Genomic DNA, 18,724 nt, shown 5'->3' with positions numbered 1-18,724 from the left:
GTTCAAAATTGAACCAGAGTGAATGTTGCAACCCCCGCTACGTCACAGCCTGTCCTGGGATGGGCAAGAGCCAAGAGAACCCTCCTGCTCTCCGCCGCACTGCAGCCAGAACGTGTCCGACGTTGAGCGCAACACTTCAGGGAGGGTTCAGACATACCGGGGAGGGAATTGCAAACGATCGAGGGTCTAAAATCATGACCAAAAAGGGGAGATTGAAAGATCTGGGTCTAACGAAGAGAATAAACTGTTGTCTTTGCTTATTGTGGGTAATATGAACAGTAATGGATTTAGATACCAAAAATACCAAAGACCCCACTGGCTTTCTAAGGGTGAGGGCTGGTAACAGCAGCGTGGGTGCAAGGATGGTGGTGGAGTCTCCATCAGAGCCCGGAGCAGCCAAGTTCAGGTTGGTTTAGGTACCATGGACTTGCTTGGAAGCAGAGGGAGGGAACAGGTAATCTCCAAGATCCCCCCGGTATCTCAAAACATCCTGGTTTTGCCACAAACGGTCCCATCTAAACAACCAGTGCAGCCAAGTTAAAGTTCTCGCCGCAGACCCAAACACCTACTTCCTCCCTTTGACTTTTAAGCTTTGCTTAAAGAGGGTTTTTTTTTTTTATTTAAACAAGCAGCCAAGGGTATGAGACCGGCAAGAGCCAACCCAGCTCTCTCGCTCCGCTCATTGGTGGAGCAAGTGCATGTTAAACCCACAGCCCTTTCCCAAAGCCACTCTTCATTTCTTCGCATCCCACCTCCAAGCAGCTCTGGGAAGCAAAACTTCACCCCACGAGAACAGACATGCTCAGGTCTTGCGGCGATTACAAGCCCAAGAATGGAGAAGCACCACCGTGCTCATCGAATCAATCTCCCAGCACCCGGAGCTGAATCCTCTGCCTTCATTTCCTGCTGCAGACTCGTTAGAAACCATGAATCGCAGCCGGCGCAGAAAATGGTTCACAAAACGCTCCTCGAAAAGGGGATTTCTCCCTGCCTGCGCACGCAACAGAGGGTTTCAGTTAAGGGTCTACAGATATTCTTAGCTCTTAACAGCTCGAGAGGCATCTTGCAACAGCGGCAGAGACCTTCTGGCAGTTCACGCGTCTGGAAGCGGAGAGGAAGGAAGCAGGAAGCGGTTCGCGGAGAGCTGCCTGCAGATGCTGAGCTGTGACATTGTCCCAGGGCGTGAGCAGCATCGCTGCTCCCATGGCACGGGGCTGCTGCCACCGTGACACCGGCGGAGACACAGCCAGGTCTGGTGTGGTGCCACCGCTGACTTTTCACGAGATCCTCCTGCCATTATAACTTGCTAATGGCCTTTATCTTGTTAATGTTGCTTAAAACCCTCTACAAATTACGGAATTAGCATAAAACACCAGCAGAGGATGTTAACACCAAGCAGGTGCCCTTAAGGCAGCTCCTCACTGCAGCCTGGGAGCAGTGGTCGAGCTTTTCGCACAGCCGCAAAGACCCACGCAAGAAGCAGGGAGCTTCCTCGAGCTCTCACATGTCTCACAAGCAATTGGTAGAGACACGGGGACAAATGGGCTCAAAAAAACAGCTAAAATCCTCCTGGCTACCGATTCGGCATCCCCCATCTCCAAAACCACTTCACTGTTTGCTCAGCTGCTTCCCCGCAGCCGTACCCAGAGCAAGAGTTAAATAAATATTGCAACGCAACGGGTGCTACTTCGTTCTTAAATCGATTGCAACAGATCTTTTCAGCACGAAACCAGAGCACCCTGAAAGCATCATTTCAGGCTGGAAGCAAAACAAGGAAGGTTTAGACTCACGGCGAGTCGTCTCTGCGAGCTTGGGAGCGTAACTAAGAGACTTCAGGCCTGGATTTAAATACAAAAGCCATCCACCGATCGCTATCTCCACGTGACCCACTGTACATGCTTTGGTTACACAACAGGTTGCTGAGCCAGGGATTTTTAAGCTTCCCAGATTTACCCATTTTCTTGGCATCGTCCCCCAAAGACACAACTCTTAAGGAAATACAGAGCACGCGAGTTTAAATCCAGGAGTGTGGCTTAAGGGGGTGTTTGAGCTCTTGCTCTCGTGCAGGTCACGCTCGCCCTCCGCTCATCCCATGTGTCTGTCCTCAACCTTATCCGGGTTTAAATATAACGCTGAACCAGACCAGAATTAAGCTCTCATTCAACTACTTGTACCTAAGAAGGACAATTCCCGACACGATTTCTCCCACCAAACACCCACCAGCATTTCAAGGCAACTGGAGATGGGCACAACAAGGAGCAGATGTTCCCAGCCCCGGGCCAACATCACATGCTGAAAAAACTTGAGTGACGTTGCCCAAACTGATAAGCAAGATCGTATTTCAAGACGTGACCCTTTTTTTTTTTTTTTTTCTTCCTAAAACTTCACACTGGGGACATTTGATATTAGATCTGCTGTGTTAAGAACTGCATTAACCTCTTCTCCAATGAGCGGTTGTTACTGAAGGGTGGCCACACTCTTTCTTCACCGAGACACTTTCCACCCTTTGTAATTACAAAATACACAAGCCCTAGTTTTTAAAACAGCGGTGGTAATGGCTTGTGCCAGTGAATTTTGGGCACTGGGAGACCTAAAAATTGCCGGGCGATAGTCACAGTCAGCAGGAGCATCCAGCCACTGGCAGCAGAAACCCAGCTGAGCCCTCCAAAATGCCTCTTGTTGGCATCAAACACCACCCTGGGCTGTTAGCTATTCATCCTCCAAGGTCTGCCATGCCAAGAAAGAAGAGTTTGGGTTTGTTCGTATTTTAATTTGTGTTCGTTACACTCCAGACTCATTCCAAAGAGCGGCCAGGCACGCAGAGCAGTCTGGAGAGCTGGGATTACAGGCTCTTTCGTATTTCAATTAAAGACAGGTAGCTTCTCGCTGCAGGGACGTATCTAATGTAGGATTAGGCTGAGCAGAACCTAACGAGAAGCTGCTTCAAGGACTTCAAGATGCTGCCAGAAGCACCAGGTGTCAGCAGGTGGTTGTTTTTTCCTAATGCACGAGCAAGTTTTTAGTCTTTGGGAGAATGGTACGTTGCAAAGTTTTTGGTGCCAACTCAGTTTTTTTTGGAGCCTTGCAGGGGAAACCTGGAAGCTGTTTGGGACAGGCTCTGCTCTGGAACTGATGATCCCATGTGAATAATTTGGAGCTCCACTGATCAGCTCAGCCCCAAATCTATTTGGGAAGGACCCTTTACACTCCCGCCACAGTAACACCACCTACGGAAAAATAAGCAGCCGACGGATGAGCACAGCTCCCCGGACCAGAGGTTCCATCCTGCCTACTGCATGACCGAGCACTGCCAGCATGGACCAGTACCAGCGACCACTGGTCACTCCTTCCCTCCAGCCACACTCTGCCCCATGATTTGCAAAGCTTTAGGGGTTTCCCCGATGGAAACCTCGTTCCTAAACACGACACTTTTCAAATGACAAAGCCCGAATGTCCAAAGCACGGCTCCCCGGTGGGATGCGACCCCTCCATCCACCCCTCAAGAGACCGCGCTGCCTGGCTCTTTCATCTGCCGCATCTCCATCCACCTGCCCTAAACCAGCATCAGATTTCACGGGACACAGAGCGTCAATGATGGAGACTGATAAATCAACAGCAGGTTACGCCGATTAAACCTTTCCCTGTAAACACCCACCCTCCAGCAAGGCTCTGTTCAGCGGGACGCGACGGTCTGGGGTTATCAAAAGGGTTTCTGGCTTGCACAGGGCGTTCGGGGACACTTACCGTCTCTGTAGGACTGCAGGGACTCATCTCCCCAGGAAGGGGGGAACGGGGACAGAGGAGACCGTGGAATGCTGCACTCAGACATGGGGGTCATGCTCTTGCGGGGCATGAAGCCGTGAGCTTCCCTCTCTCGGCTTGGGGATGAGGGCTCCGCTCCCATCGCCGCTTGCAGCATCGGATGCTCTGATGAGTTGGCCAACAGCTCCTTCAGGATATTAATGGGTGAGATGGTGAGTTCCCAGTTGGTAATACCAAAGTCTCTCAGGTGGGCTCTGGCATGGCTGGAGAGACCCGCTCGCGTGTCGAAACCGGCCCCGCAGAATTCGCATCGCATCAGGCTGAAAGTACTCGGGTCAAAGTTTGCAACTGCGGAAAGAAGGACAGACAGTCAGCAACGCTGCTAAAACCCCTGGCTCAGGCCTCTGGGGAGGGGTTTCTTGCACCCGAGACAACCACAGGCCACTGTTTGTGCCGTGGCCACCACAGTTCAGGTTGACCACAGTACCATACGTACCCAGTTCTCGGTGGGAGAAGAAAACCCCACCGATTAAAACAAGAAAATAGAAAGCACAGTGAATTGAATACATACTACCTTTTTTCTTCTTCTTTTGGAAGGAAAATTTTTGCTCAATAGCTTTCACTTCTTCCGCCGAGATGAAATGACGGACGTTGTAGCTCACCCCCACCCTGTTGAGGTGGCCCCGCACGTGGTTCGCCAGCCCGATCCCGTTGTGAAATCTGTCTGGGCAGTAGGGACATTTCCTCTCCTCATTCTTCAGCATGGGCGAATCGGAGTCCAAAAGGTCATCAAGCTCCAGAGGACCCTCCAGAGGAGAATCCAGTAGGAGCATATCCAAGGGAAGGGGCTCTTCCATCATGAATTCCCGGGAAGGGAGCATGGATTTCTTCTTGAATGGCTTCCCCCGGGGCCGCTTCGTCGCCTTGGGGTGCAGGTTCACCTCCTCCAGGAGGACGATGGGGACCATCTTCCGCAACTGCTGCTGCTGCTCCTCTGAAGCTATCGAAGAGTCCGTGGCTTTCAAGGTGTCTCTGAATGTCCTCTTGAGGTCCAAGGCAGCTTGAGGAATAGTGATGGGTTTGATGCCTCTGTTCTCGCTCAGATCTATTTCTGTGCTTACGGACATCTCCTCTTCCATGTTCCCCGCGTCGTTGGCCAACATCCACTTGTGCCTGAGCTCTTCCAGCCCCATCGGGTGGCTCCTGAGACCATCGCCTTCTCCTTCAAGGTGCTGAGCTGCTGCTTTTTTTTTTAGCTGCTGCAGAGCAAAGTGGGAATATGCTTTAGTGGAGGGAAAACTGGACAAGCCCAGGTTTTTATGCGGGGCAGTGTACGGAGCTGCTTTCCTGGCATGAAACCCTGATGTCTGGTAGTCCTTTTTACTAGCCCCATTGCTTTTGTCGAGTCTCGGGTGAGTTACGGCAAAACCATGGACTGCTTCGTAATGCGATGTGCTTTCTCGGTGAGGTGGAGGGAAGAGCCGGTCTGCTTTGCCGAAATAATCGGTCTCTGCAAAACGGCCTGGCCTGGCCGGGCTGTAGGCATCTCTGCTAGTTCCTGGTTGATTGGGATCATCCTCATACACCTCCGTGTCCCAGGAGAGGTGGGAATGGGCGTATTTCATGTGCTCCTTGAGAATGTTCTCATTGGGGGCCGGGAAGCTGCAGAGCATACAGGTGCTGAGCCCTTTGCTGCTGCCGTGAGGTGGTACCTGCATCTGCAGGGACATGTGTTCATTTGGTTTGAAGTGTTTGTAGATGCCGTGCACGGGGCTATCCCGTATTTCTCCACTGCCTGTGCTTCCAAAGAGATTCATGTTCTTTGCCCCTTGGTCCTTCCTCTCCTTGACGTGCATCTTGGCATGCTGGACAAAGATCTTGGAGGAGTTTGTGCCAAAGACGCACTTGGGGCACTGCAGCCGGGCTTCCCGACCTTCATCTGGAAACTCATTCAACTTTTGGATCTCTTCAATAATTTTTTCCCTCGACTCTTGGTGGAGCCTTTTGTGCTGCTCCAAAGACGTGGGGTCTCCAAAGGCCCATCCGCACTCGTTGCAGCAGAATTGACACTGCCCTCCCAAAGCATCTCTGTCTTGGTCCCTCCCTGGTCCACGATTATGCTGAAGCATGTGATCCATCAAATGCTCCTTCTTCTTGAAGTAAATGCTGCACTCGATGCAGGTGTACACTGTAGGGTCCTCCTCCGGACCGAGCTCCTCCTTCCCCTGCTCCTCCAACAAGACGCTGCACACGTAGGGCCTCATCTCGATGTCGTAGGAGCTGCAGGGAGCAGGCTCCAGAGACATCAATGGGATCCGCTCCACCGAGTCTTCGGCATTTACTGTCCAGGACTGTTTGCCGACAGCGAGGTCCGTGCCGAGCTGAAGACCTGGCTTCTGGATTGTCCACTCAGCTGCATTGAGCGGGTTGATCCCGTCCAAGTCCGAGTCGACCATCAGCCCCTTCCTGTGGGATGAGGAGCTCTCCAGGGATTTGGACTTGCCGAGGACAGGGTTTAGCGTTTTTCTGAACACCGTCGGAGTCAGTGGAGGAGGCACTTCACGCACGGCCTGTCCCCGAAAGGGCAAGTTGGTTGCTACATCTGTCGGCTTGCTTATGTCTTTGTAGTGGGGACTTGGGCTTTTGTTGGGTCTAGAAATCCAGTCAACCCTCTGGATTCCCCTCTTGCTTTTATCTAAGTGCTCTTTGCTGAGGGCTTCAAGTTGCTTTGGTTCATTTTTAAGGTATTTCTCTTCCCCGCTGCCAACTGATGCCCCTGCACAAGGGCTGGGCGTCTCTGCTGGCGCCTTGCCACCATCCAGGTCCTCGGAGTCACTCTCCAGTTGCTCAGGATCCACCTGCACAGTATTTACAACCTGGGGCTCCACGGCGAACGCTGACTCCTTTACACACCGTGTGTCCTTCAAGTCCTTCAAGCCAGAGAGTCTCTCTAAAGTGCTTTCTTCTCTCCCATCGCCCGCTCTCGTCTCCAGGGTGGAGGTGTCCCAGGTCACGCTGCTGGACACGGTCATGTTTCGCAGGTCTAGGGAGCTCCTGGCATCCGTTCTGTACAAAGCCTTCTTGAACTCCAAATGCTCTTCATTCGTGGAGCTGCAAATACGTTTTGAGAGTTAATAACCGGTTAACGGGGTAATACAAACATTTCCACTTACAAAAAGGTTGTCCTGGAACCAGAGCGAGCGTGCACAGTGTTACAGGCTGGGGAGTTCACAATGACTCCCATATCGCCCCAAATATTAAAGACTTGGGACAAAACCAAGCCCATCCCTTCCCACCCTCCCTTGGCCATGGGCAGCTAGAATAATTTCTGCATTTTCTTCTGGGCTTGCTCCAAGCTCATTTCAGCAAGGATTGTATCTGCTCCCTACAGTGGCTCCGCCATGTTCAGGCCAGGTACAACGATTCCTGCCTTGAGCCGGAAGTTATCTTTCCCTCGCTTCACCCCGCTCTCTGTTTCTCCTTCCCTTTCCCTTGCTAACTTCTCAGGATGCTTGGACACCTTATTGCCTTCTTTTTACCCAAATCAACAGGGATATTTGCTCTTAATAATGACACTTGTCACTATCAGGCCAAAGAACAGGCCAATGAGCTCTTCAAAGTTGCATAAAAACAGATGTGTCAACGTGGACCATACCAAAGGATGGTTTGTCTCCACGATTAAATGGAAGTCCCTGGGTGATCCCTCTTCACAGAAGAGTGGGAAGTCTTTCTTCCTTATGCAGAGACCCCAGGTCACAGTGGATCAAGGTGGTTCCTCCCCATCCTCTTCCAAACCCTCAGCAAGGACCCCAAAGCTGGGAAGACCCCATCAAGCACTGGAGAACATGAGCCTCCATGGGGTAAGCTCTACAGTGGGATTGGGTGGCCCCATGCCACCCAGATGGGTGCTGTGGATACCACCACGGCACTGAAGACGCGTTGGGTGTCAGAGAAGGGCTGAGCACACACCCATGGGCAGTCCCAGCCCGGTGGTTTTGAAAGTCCTACATTGGGCTTGGAGACTTTTTCGGGGAAGAAGGGACACGGTGAGGGTGCAACAGAGGCACCTGATGTTCTCTGAGATGCCTCGAGGGACTGGAGACATCTGCATGGGACCAACAGTTATGAGACAGGATCTACAAGAACCTCAAGCCCTTCTGCTGGCGTGGCGAAAGACTTGGTGGGGAAGCAGAGAGCCTTGAATGGCACCAGATCCCCACATTTAGGCTTCTGAACTGGTGTCCAAGAGATCCAGAAGACCCGATGTCCCTGACGGCAGCTTCACAGGGCTTTGGCAGGCGCTGGCCTGGGGGCCGAGCAGACTCGGGGCACCTGCTGAGCTGCGGAGTGAGGCAAGGCTCCTCCGCATGCCCATCCCTGCCCGAAGGATGCAACCCAGCTTCTGTCCTCCACAGCCAGCTTCGTGCCCGGCTTCTCCCTCTACACAGCACCCATGGCACGGATGCACGGCCAAGAGCCAGATGCAAACCACCACATCCCAGTTCCTGCTCCCTGCTAAACCATCCCTAGGGAAGAAACCTGCTGAACCGCAGAGCCCAACACCCGGAGAAGCCTGGTGACTTGAGACCTCATGCAAAGAGCTGCTCCAGGGCCAGCAAAACACTATCTCACGGGTCAAGTTGTGCTGCCGGGAGAACAAAGCGCCTTTGTTGGAGACAGCAGGGCTGCCAGTTCCACACGGTTCTCATGCTGCCTCTCTCTCTCCTCCTTTTTAAACCTATTTATTTCCAGCTTGTTCCTGGAAAAAGCCAACTTTAGGGGCGAACCGACCCTCCCACCCCACCACGCTCACCCTCCCAGCTCCAAATATTTCCGTATTTTTACTCGGGAGAAATTACTGCGGACTGGAGGACGGGCTCACCATTGTCTGTGGCTTGATATCAGGGAAATGTGATTCCCATATGCACTGTAAACCCTGCAAACGTTATTAAAAATAACTCGCTAAGGAAACCGCTGGCCCAGGAAGGATCAGTCAACAGCAGATACTAAAATAAGCCCATTAAAACGTGCTGGGCATTGGTTGCACTGCTAAACAGGCTAAGACAGAGAGTGATTCTGAGCCAGGCACAGGTCCCCGGTGCCACGAAGGACGAGGACCCTTGCCCTGCACGAGCCTTGGGCTGGCTCCCCAAAATCTGCCTTTTCCAGGATGCTCAGAGGTATGTGGGACACCCCTTAGCAGCTTCAGGACACCCAATGCAACCAAATCAAGCATCTACCTCCCAGCACATCTCTCTCCCTCGCAGCAGGGACAGCCCCAGCAGCTCCGAGGGGAACCGGGATGGCTCCGAGGGGAACCAGGATGGCTCCGAGGGGTAATTTAGGGGAGGCAGAAGCAGGGTGGTTTGTTGGGAAGCAGGACAAACGAGATGAATTAGAGCAGCCAACACTGCTCTGCAGTGAGGGGACTGTGCTGGCTGGCTCCAAAGGGACCTGCTGACGTCCTCAGTGGTGGGACAACCCTCTTCGGGGACAGCCAGGGAGATATTTTGGGGCTTTGTGTAACTGGAGTACCATTAGCAAAGGGAGACAGGCTCTCAGGCGCTCCCCACTCTGCGACATCCCTTGGGAACTTACCCGAGTTCAGTCCTGTGAGCTGTGGCTGGGACGGCACCGGAGAGGGCAGGATCAGGCTCATCTGCAACAGAGAGGAAAGCTCCAAGGTCAGTGCCCAAGCAAGGCTTCTTCAATGTAATTTGCAATGAAGTGATTTTTTTTTTTTTTTTTTTTTTTTTTTTTTTGTGTGTGTGTGTACGTTAAAAAAGCTTTCCCAGCAGATAAACCCCCTCTGCTCCTGCTGCCCGTCCTTCCCTCCTACAGCCGGGTCCGGATTATGGGAGGATTTCTGAGCCACACTTAAGAGGGTTTAATCCCGTGTGCAACTATTTGATGTATAATCGTTCCTGCAGCTAAGCAGTTTAACGGGAAGATGCACACACCGCTGGCTGCGCTCTCACCACCCCTGCTCACTGGAGAGGTATCCGGCATGGAGCCACGGCTGAGCGGCGGGACAAAGCTTGTCTTGGTCCAACCCTCCAAAGACGACTGGTTCCCCTGGCTCTACGGACGGGGCTCGCGAGCCTCGCCACTGCCGGCGTGCATCCTTGCCCTTGGACTGGCATGTATGGCTTCTCCGGGTGCCCGAGCATCATCTGGGGCTTGGAGGAGCTTTGCTTCACTCCAGTGTTGGCAGAACCCCTGGGACGACTCCTGGCCTAAATCAGCTCCAAGCCTGCTCGCGAGAAGATGCAAGGCAGGATTTCAGGCAGCGACGACAGGCAGATAAATGCCTCCTGGAGATCTGCAGGATCTGCTGAGATATATCAGGCCCAAACATATCCTTCCTCAAGAGGAGAAATGCCTTCGGCTGCGTCCAACGAAGACGTCTGGATCAAACCTACCTGGCCTATAGGCTCCATCAGCTGGGGCTGAGCTCAGGGCAGGGCACGGGGGTCTCGCTCCTCGTGCTGGATCCCCCCTGCCCTGCTCTGGCCACGCATTGCCTGTCCCAGCTGTATGGAAAGCAGGGACTCACTTGTTATTACAGGTGAGGCTGGGAGCTTGGGGAAGCCAAGGCGTAGCTGGGTGAATCCACGTTGTTTCCTGCTGTGAACCAGCCCCAGGCAAGCAAGCTTGCTGCCAGGACAAGGAACTGTCCCGCGTCCCTGCTCCCATCATTGCCATCTTGGGTCATGGGCAGCCCAGCAGCCCAGCCCCAGGCAAGCAAGGTTGCTGCTTCAGCAAAGAACTGCCTCACATCCCTGCTCCCATCATCATCGTCATCATCTTGAGTCATGGGATGCCCAGCAGCCCGGCCATGGGCAAGCAACCTTGCTGCTGGGACAAGGAGTTGTCCCATATCCCTGCTCCCATCATCGTCATCTTGGGTCATGGGATTCCCAGCAGCCCAAGAGTTGCCTGGAGCTCACTGGTACGGTGGAAGTAACCAGGAGGCCACGGGAAGGAGGTGTCCACAGCTTGATGGAGGGTGCAGACCTGGCTCATGGAGAAAAGGGACGTACGAGGAGCAGCTCAGCCTCCACCACGCACCATCCAACAACCCAGAGAGTCTTTAATGTTGAACGCAAAGATGAGAGAGAGCAGGATCGAGATGTATGTCCTGGGAAGGAAACGGGGAGCGCTTTGGAAACACATGGCCAAGGAGATGGGTTTTGCTGCAATGGTCTGCGGGCTCAGCCCATGAGAGCCTCTACAGCCCAAAATGACCTCTGTCCCTTCCGGGATGGATGCAGCTGCGCAGAGTTTGCATTTATTCTATGGATTACTGGTTATGTGCCGTAAAACCAGGAGGAATGTGGTATTTGGGTCACCACGCTGGTTATGGAGATGGGGGACGCAAGGCAGGACCTGCCCCAAAAGCAGAGGAGGGATGTGAAAAGCCGGGCTTGGCTTCCCATCCTTCTAACATCTTAGGTGAGCCACCTTAGAGGCGAGACTTTTAAGGCTGAGCATCTCCAATGTGTAGGTCTCATCCAGAGATGATGGGGTTGGAGCTCTTTCATCTAGATGCAAAACTGGGACCACGCATGTCGCCGGGGTTTATCCGGCATCAGCACTTGTCAGAGCCCATCCTGGAGAGGTAACAGCATCCCTGGCTTCCAGATCAGGTCCTTTTGGCTTCAAAATCATTTCGGAAAAGGCCGGCAGGATCCAGGGCCAAGCTGTCAAGGTCATGGGAGACCAGCAGTGTTCATTCAGGAAAGCCTGAGTCACCAACCGGCCAGGGCAGGAATGCCGGGGGAAAGGACGGGAAAAAACCCAACCCTCCCAAATCGGCAGATTTTACACACTTCCATAAATCCCCAGTGTGTGGATGGAGAGGGGCAGAGAGCACCAATCACTGAGAAAGGAGGGTGGCAGGAGCCTTCCAGGGACTCTTTTGTTCTCCAGAGCTCCAGCACGGCTCCTATTTTTAGAAACTGTCTCCTTTAGAGGAAAACATGCGGTGATTTATCTTTCTCCTGATGAGCACGTAACTGCACTCCCTGCAAATCCTGGTTTCTTGGAAACAGCGAGAGATGAGGGAGTTTAATGTCTTGGACTTAGGAGGCTCAAATTTACCCTCTATGGTAATCCAGCAAGAGCTGCTCCTCTAACCACAGGACTGTGGCTGCAGTTTCTCCCGAGAGAGCACGGCGAATCTGAATTCATTTTTGAGCTCACAGTCTCTCCTCCAAGAGGTCAAGCACCCTCGTATGGGGGCCATGGGTGTCTGCTCTCTGTTTTTCCTCTATCCCAAGAGTTAAAGCAACCCGGCCTGACACCAGGATGCTTTCAAAATCGAGCCATCACATGAGCCTGCAACAAAGCTGGTGGCCAAAACACACACAAAAAGCCAAAGATAAGGGAAAACCTGTGAGTTTCCCAGTATGGGAGTGGTTATGCAGAGACCAGGAGTTCTCCTAGATGCAGCAGACGCAGCTCTAGACAAATTCAGCGATGGTTACTTACATAACATGTTTCAAAGGTCATGGATTGAGAAATACTATCATCTCCAGAAGAGCCGAAAGAGCCCTGGCTCATCGAGGCCATCACAGTCAGGGTTGATAAGCAGAGGTTAACGGCACGCTCAAGAGGATCGATAGCACATCAAGGTGCAAAAATTTTGCTTAAAGCTTCACCACCACCCCAGAAAACACCAGGATGCACCTTGAGGTGCTTTTCCACATCACCACTCTTCGAACGGCAGATGCTTCCTACACAAAGGGTCCGGTTTATTCTGTGTCGGAGCTGCTCAACACGTATTTTAAGACTAACGACACACCAAATGGTAGCTGTAATAATTAGCAAGGTTGCCCCGCTGCGTCAGGAGGTCACAGAGATGTTGACAGATCCAACATCCAACAAAGCCAGCCCAGTGAAGACCCCCAACCATTGGGGACTGGAGGACGTGATGGACAAAGACAGGCAGGGGGAGTTGGGCTTGTTCCGCTTCAAGATGAGAGCGCGAAGGTGCAGCCTACAGCCACTGATTGGAGGGCGTGGAGAAGATGACGCCAAACTCCTCCTGGATACATGCAATGAGAGGACAAGGAAGTCACAACATGGGAAACTCTTCCCTGTGGGAGTGGGACAGCTCTGGGACAGGCCAGAGGTGTGGAGGATCTCCATCCCTGGAGTTGCTCAAAACTCCCTGGATAGGGCTTGAGCAACCTAACTTTGAAGTTGGCTGTGCTTTGAGCACAGGGATGGGATGAAGACGTCTGGAGGGTCCTTCCAACCTCAGTTATTCTGTGATTTTAGGATTAAAAGCCCAAAGACGTTCCAGCGTCTAAAGCAAAGAGATCTTTTGGCTGGTGGTTTCCATCAAGACCCTAGACCACCTTGAAACAGAGAGAGGATCTCTCTTCTGAAGAGTTCAGCCAAGAAACTATGTTCTCCTGAAAGTTTTCTACCCACCTCCCAAGAGGTGTCTAGGGACAGTTTAAAAGAGCATAAAGGAGTGAAGATTTAAAGAAAACTCTAAAATACTGTTTTCCAAACTTCAAACTGTGTAAGGCTCCATCCCCTGAATACAGCAGAAGGTTTCTCCTCCACACAATCCGCCAGGATGGAAGGAAGGATGCCTGCCTGACCTCCACATGCTTTCTGCATCTCATATCTCAGTGACACAAGATGAGAAGGGAGACTCACCTCCGACTCCAGCCCTCCAGCAGCTCCCAGATCAGCTGGGTTCCCGCTGCAGAAGGACCGGCACTTCCAAATGACATCAGTCTGAGGATGGAATGAACTGGTCTCCAGTCAAGAGAGGAAAAAAAAAAAAGGCTCCTCCAGAGGGTGATGACTTGGTTTAGACCAGAACTGGACTCATCAGAAATAAAAAATTAAGCAAACTGGACAGGAATTTGCAATACCACTTTTCTGAGCAATTTGAGGGCTTCCAAAAGCCCTCAAAACCACCTGATCACCTCCAAAAAAGCCTTCGCTGAGCCTACACATGCTCTCCCAGGCTTTGTTTTTTTTCCAGCCTGTCTAAACAAACTGAAAAAAAAAGAGGCAAGAAGAGGTACTTTAGCTCCTCTACAGCCAGGCTGAGGGACCTTGCCATTTGAGCAATGGTATTAGGCAAGGGGTGAGTTATTGCATCATCTTCCGAGTAATGCAAGATGTCGCAAGGCATGATTTAGCTCTGGAATTACAGACTAGCTCCTACTTAAGGCTCACACTTTAATCTCAGGTGTTTAATTTGAGAGCAAAAGGTACCAGAAGAATCACTTGTTGGCACCAGCAGCTGATACAGCTTCTGTATATTGTAAATAACCTGGAAAAAAAAAAAATATTTTGGCTCAACACATCGCCTTTCGCAGTCCAAAAACATAAGAGCTACCAGCGCTGCCAAAAAAACCAGCAGACGGACCCGCACAGCTGGATTACTGCTTGATAGCAGTGGGAAAACACCGCGTCCCAAGGCCGTGGTGGTGCTGGAGCCAAGCGGCTGCATTTTTACCGGCGTGCTACCACCCAACCCAGCCATGGGGATTTCTGCCGCATTGGATGACACAGATTTGGGTTTGTTACCAGTGCCGTGAGGAATCCCACGCTGGAAACATTCAGTCATTCAAGGCTATATGATGGCCAAGAGATGGGGTGGGTTTTCCAGCCCCTGACACCGTAGGAGATATTTAGTTCCCCAAAAGCTCACTGGAAACGCAGGGAAGCCTGAGCTTCATTTCCCACATCCCAGCCCATCTCCAAATCCATCCCACGGCCCCAAACTTGGCTCTCCCAGCCCAAAGCAGCCACGCAAGAACACCTCTCCAAGGCCACGTCCATGCTGGCAGAGCCACGGCAGGTCCAGCCGGAGCTGGGCTTGTGTTTGCAGTGCAAACAGTGGCGTTCAGTGGGCAAAGGCGCCATCGGTAACTTTTTCTCAGCAATCCCGACATCCCCGCGCATAAGCACATGGCTCTGGGCTGAAAGTGGGTGACAGGAGAAGCAAAACACAGAGATCCTGCAAAAGACGGCGCAACCGGCAGCTCTTTCCTCTCCAACCCACTCTAAATAGGACCAACAGCTCCCACATGAAGGCGAGGGCTTTGCACGAGCACCACAAGATGCTCCATGGCAGAGCTCTTCCCCTTGAACAAGAGAAGACGACCGCCTGCACCCCAGCATCCCCCCCATCCGCCAAAAGCACCTGGATGAGCAACCTGGGTGCTCTGCATGCGTCGGGCTCTGCCTGGAGCTGTTTGGGTGATGACCCATGCCAGCTGGATTCAAGCTCTTCAATGGTATTCCTGCCCCAAATCCCTGGGGTAGACACTACTCCTCCATCGCAAGAGCCCGGCATCGCTCCATGCTCGCAACAGCCACTCTCCAGCAGAAATCATTTCACCCACAGTCTCACGCGAGCGTCCAAACACTCTCGCCAGAGCCAGACGAGACGATTGCGTTCTACAACCCTTTGCTGTGGCTTGCCAGAAGCAAGCTGGAGATTTTACTCGTGCTCCTGAATACAGACGAGCTGGCGTGAGGATAGGCTTTGGTGCAGGAGGGCTTGGCTGGAGACACGAACTTCGCGTTTCCTCCTGAAAACGGGCATGTTTGGGTTTGGTTTTCCTGCACGTAGCTCCGGGTCCCGCTCCGATGAAAGCTCTCAGCCATTTGCAGATAGAAATGAGAGACGTTTCTTTCTTTTGTGCTGCGTGGCAGTTCAGGGCAGTATTAAAGGACACTCCTAAGCCTGCGGGCAGATGACCTTGAGGACAGGAGCTCTTCAAAGCACGGCGTGCTGGCAGCACATCGCGTCTCATCTGACTTGGGCTTAGCCGGCTGCTGACGGAGCTGGGGATGGTGCGTGTTCACGCGACACCAACAGCTCTGCATTCGCTTCTGCTTGGGCTTCTTGGGAGCAATGTGGGTCCCCTTCACCCCTCGGCAGGTGCAGGGTGCTGGAAGTTTGTGTATTTAAGAGCTGGAAATGCCCAGGGTTGTGCAACCAGCATCCAGGTGCTGATATTTCTGCTGCTGGACTTTGCACAGGCAGGAAAAGACACCACAAAGGGCCCAAGCGACAGCAATCCACGAAGAGCGGAGCGGATTAACACTTACATCCCCAACGTGTCTGCTCTAGTCCCAGGAGATGAATGCTGCAGGCTCGCACGCAAGGGGATCAGCTCGTCGTAGCAGGATGAATAACCCACTGGTTGGAGCTGCTCATGTTTTAACCCACACTCTGGCCTGGGAGGAGCTGCCTGGGTTGGGACTTTGCTCAGCTCGGGGCAACAGCTGAACTTGGGAGCTTGGAGCACTCTGCATCATCGCTGCAAGGGGGTGAAGCAGACTCTGCTGATGAAAGAACGATGTCCAGCCCCATAATGAGGTGAAAAATCCAACATACGGGTAGGAGCATCCTGAACGGATGCAGCTCGGTGCTCCCCAGCCAGAAGATCCCACGGTTTTCATTGCACCAGTGCTACCTTCCATCAAATTATTCACCCATCGACTCACCGAGGGCACACCAAGCTGTAGCAATCCCAGTAGGAGCAGAGCCATCCATACGCGGTCCCTCTGGCTCCTCAAGCTGCTTAGCAATGCTGGAAATGCCCCAAAGAGAGGAGGCAGGACTGTGCAGGCAGGGTACAGGCAGCATGGATTTAGACCAGCTCCGAAACCACAGCAAACGGCACGCCGAGTGCTAGCAGCTGTCCTGCCAGCACCACACGTCCCAGACATTCCTTGCACTGGCTCAGCTCTTTTTGAGCCGTTTCAGGGGGTCTAACATAGAGTTACTGGGAAAGACAGGATCAGGATCAAAAAGCAAGGACTGCAGATATCTGTGGGGAGGGACAGAGCCGGCTGCCAGAGGAGCAGGTCAGAGCTCTTCTCCTCCACAACTTGATGCTTATCTCAATCCGGTGACTCATGCAGGAGCTCCACAAGACATCCAAAAGGCATTTGGGAGGCCGGAGATCGGCACGATTCCCATCCTTCGGTCTCCTCCTTGGGCTCGTTTTATACGTGGGGACAGACGGTGTTCCCCCAAAGACACCATGGCACCTCCATCCTTGGAGATCTTCCAAGCTGGACAACCTGCTCTTGCTTTGGCATTAGCCCTCCAACCCAAAAACATGTTGAGGCTAAACAAGAAGCACCCCAAATATTTTTTTTCCCAGCTTCACAAAGGCTTCGCACTTGTGGCTCTCTGCCTGTTCCCAGTATTAATCCAGGCACAAACAACCAAACCATCCCCCAACAAGTGAACTGCCAGGGGTAGCAGCCTTCGGTGGGGGCTCAGAGACCTCCCAAAGCCTTGCTTGGGCAGAAGGTAAAGCGATTTTGGTGCAGAAGGAGCCAAAACCTCCTGCCTTTCACTTCAGCGAGCCATTGGCCCATGCCTGATTTGGGGCAGGGTGGGTGTGTGGAATCAGGGATCAAATCCCATTTCCATCCCCTAAGCGATTGCCCCACCTGGGGCTTAGGAAGCCCCACGAGCATGGGAGCATCATCTGAAACAGCAGCATGGGAAGGGGCTGGGGGGCCATAAAGCAACCCTGAGCGGCTGGAGGGGCAGGTCTGGATGATGGATGGATCAGGGACCGGCTCTCCTTGCTGTCCCACAGGAAACCCAAGGCTATGGGGAGACACCAGGACAACCTGGAGGAGAGGTACAATGTCTTGGTCCCACCAAGTCCAGAAAGTTCTTAGCAAGAGAAACCACACCACTGGGAACTCCAAAGCAGGAGACAAGGACCTCCAGGCACCACCAAAACCAGCAACGCTCCAATATCAGCATTACTAGAAAATTTTAAGACAACCGTGAGCCATGGAGCAAGGACAAACCCACAGATGTTTCCCATAGGGGAAGACCACGGAGGCCACGCTGGCTCTGGGCCAAAGCCACCCTGCATTTCCCATCCACCAGCAACACACGGTGATGGCTGTGGGTCTCAATAGGCACAAGGAAACCTTGAAGCAACCTGCGAGCGCCCATCCTTCCCGACGGAGGAGCTTTGGGATAAGCACCAGTCTCCCCCTCCAGCTCCCACCTCCCCTAAAATCAAGCCTGTGGGTTTCCACCCTCCTTTCACACAGGAGGATCACAGCCCTGCGCAGAGTCGATCCCATCAACTGGGTCCCCTCTTTGGTTTCTAGATGCAAAATAGGATTTGTTTTCACCCTGCCTGGACACCACAGATCCCAAAACTCCAAGCGAGACCGTGGGCGCATGGCCCCGCGTCCTACCATGTGCTTGGAGATGAGCGGGTCCCTCTCGCTTCCGTCGCCAGCAGCGGTCCAGGGTTATCCTGGCCCCGCTATCGCAACCAGTTCTCCCTCGAGCAGTTAGAAAGGCAACGCCTGCTCAGGAAGTGGTCTCTGCAGCAGACGGAGGTGGGGAACGGCACGACTGCAAGGGGAGGGCGCTGGATGTGCTGACTCAGCATCCCAAGCGAGCTCCGGCTCGTCCCGGCAAACCGGCCGCTCGGAGCAAGGCACGCAAGACCCCACACACCCCCACCCCAGCCCTTTTCTGGCATCCCACTTGAGCAGCGAGGCCAAGCGATGCACTGTGGACCCCGAAAAACGCCGAACAGCTCAACCGCACCAACGCCCATTTTCCACAGGTTGTTTCCTGATGCCACCAGCCCTGGTTATCCTTTGCTTGCCTCTCGCCGTGCAGGATTTCCCTGCCATCGCTGTCACGCCCAAGCTTAACTCTTTCCCTCGAAATGCAGACCCGGCACCCTGGCTGTCTCTCGGCTCAGCTGTGCCTGGGCACGCTCCTTTCAGCGGCTCCAGAGTTTGTTCTTGCCGGCCCAGGCAGATCGGTGCGTGTTGCATCCATACAAAAAGCTGCTCAGACCTCACTGGATGGGACTTCTGCGTTACCAAGCGAGCCCCGGGTTGTTCCATGTGCTGTCCCCTGGTGCCGAGCGTATGTTTCACGGGATGCAACGTCTTCGCTGTGTGCTCGGCGGAT

The 18,724-nt window shown here is 53.1% G+C and overlaps 1 protein-coding gene across 3 annotated transcripts in view; it reads right to left on the bottom strand.

Annotated features, from left to right (window-relative positions):
* Window positions 1-18,724, bottom strand: part of WIZ (WIZ zinc finger) — a 58,422-nt gene that overhangs the window by 13,890 nt on the left and 25,808 nt on the right. The window contains exons 1-4 of one of the 3 annotated variants that reach the window (XM_075725175.1): window positions 9,754-9,818; window positions 9,361-9,421; window positions 4,334-6,873; window positions 3,745-4,110 (exon numbers count right to left, since the gene is read on the bottom strand). In XM_075725175.1, coding sequence (XP_075581290.1) covers window positions 3,745-4,110; window positions 4,334-6,794 — 2,827 coding nt within the window. In that variant the 5' untranslated portion in view covers window positions 6,795-6,873; window positions 9,361-9,421; window positions 9,754-9,818. Of the gene's footprint in view, window positions 1-3,744; window positions 4,111-4,333; window positions 6,874-9,360; window positions 9,422-9,753; window positions 9,819-18,724 lie in introns of those variants that run through there. The other 2 variants (XM_075725173.1, XM_075725174.1) reach the window with 2 other exon arrangements.

This window comes from Pelecanus crispus, chromosome 27, assembly GCF_030463565.1.
Source record: "Pelecanus crispus isolate bPelCri1 chromosome 27, bPelCri1.pri, whole genome shotgun sequence".
Lineage (NCBI taxonomy): Eukaryota > Metazoa > Chordata > Aves > Pelecaniformes > Pelecanidae > Pelecanus > Pelecanus crispus.
The sequence above is the reverse complement of the archived record's forward strand: the minus strand, read 5'-3'. Positions and strand labels throughout refer to the sequence as shown.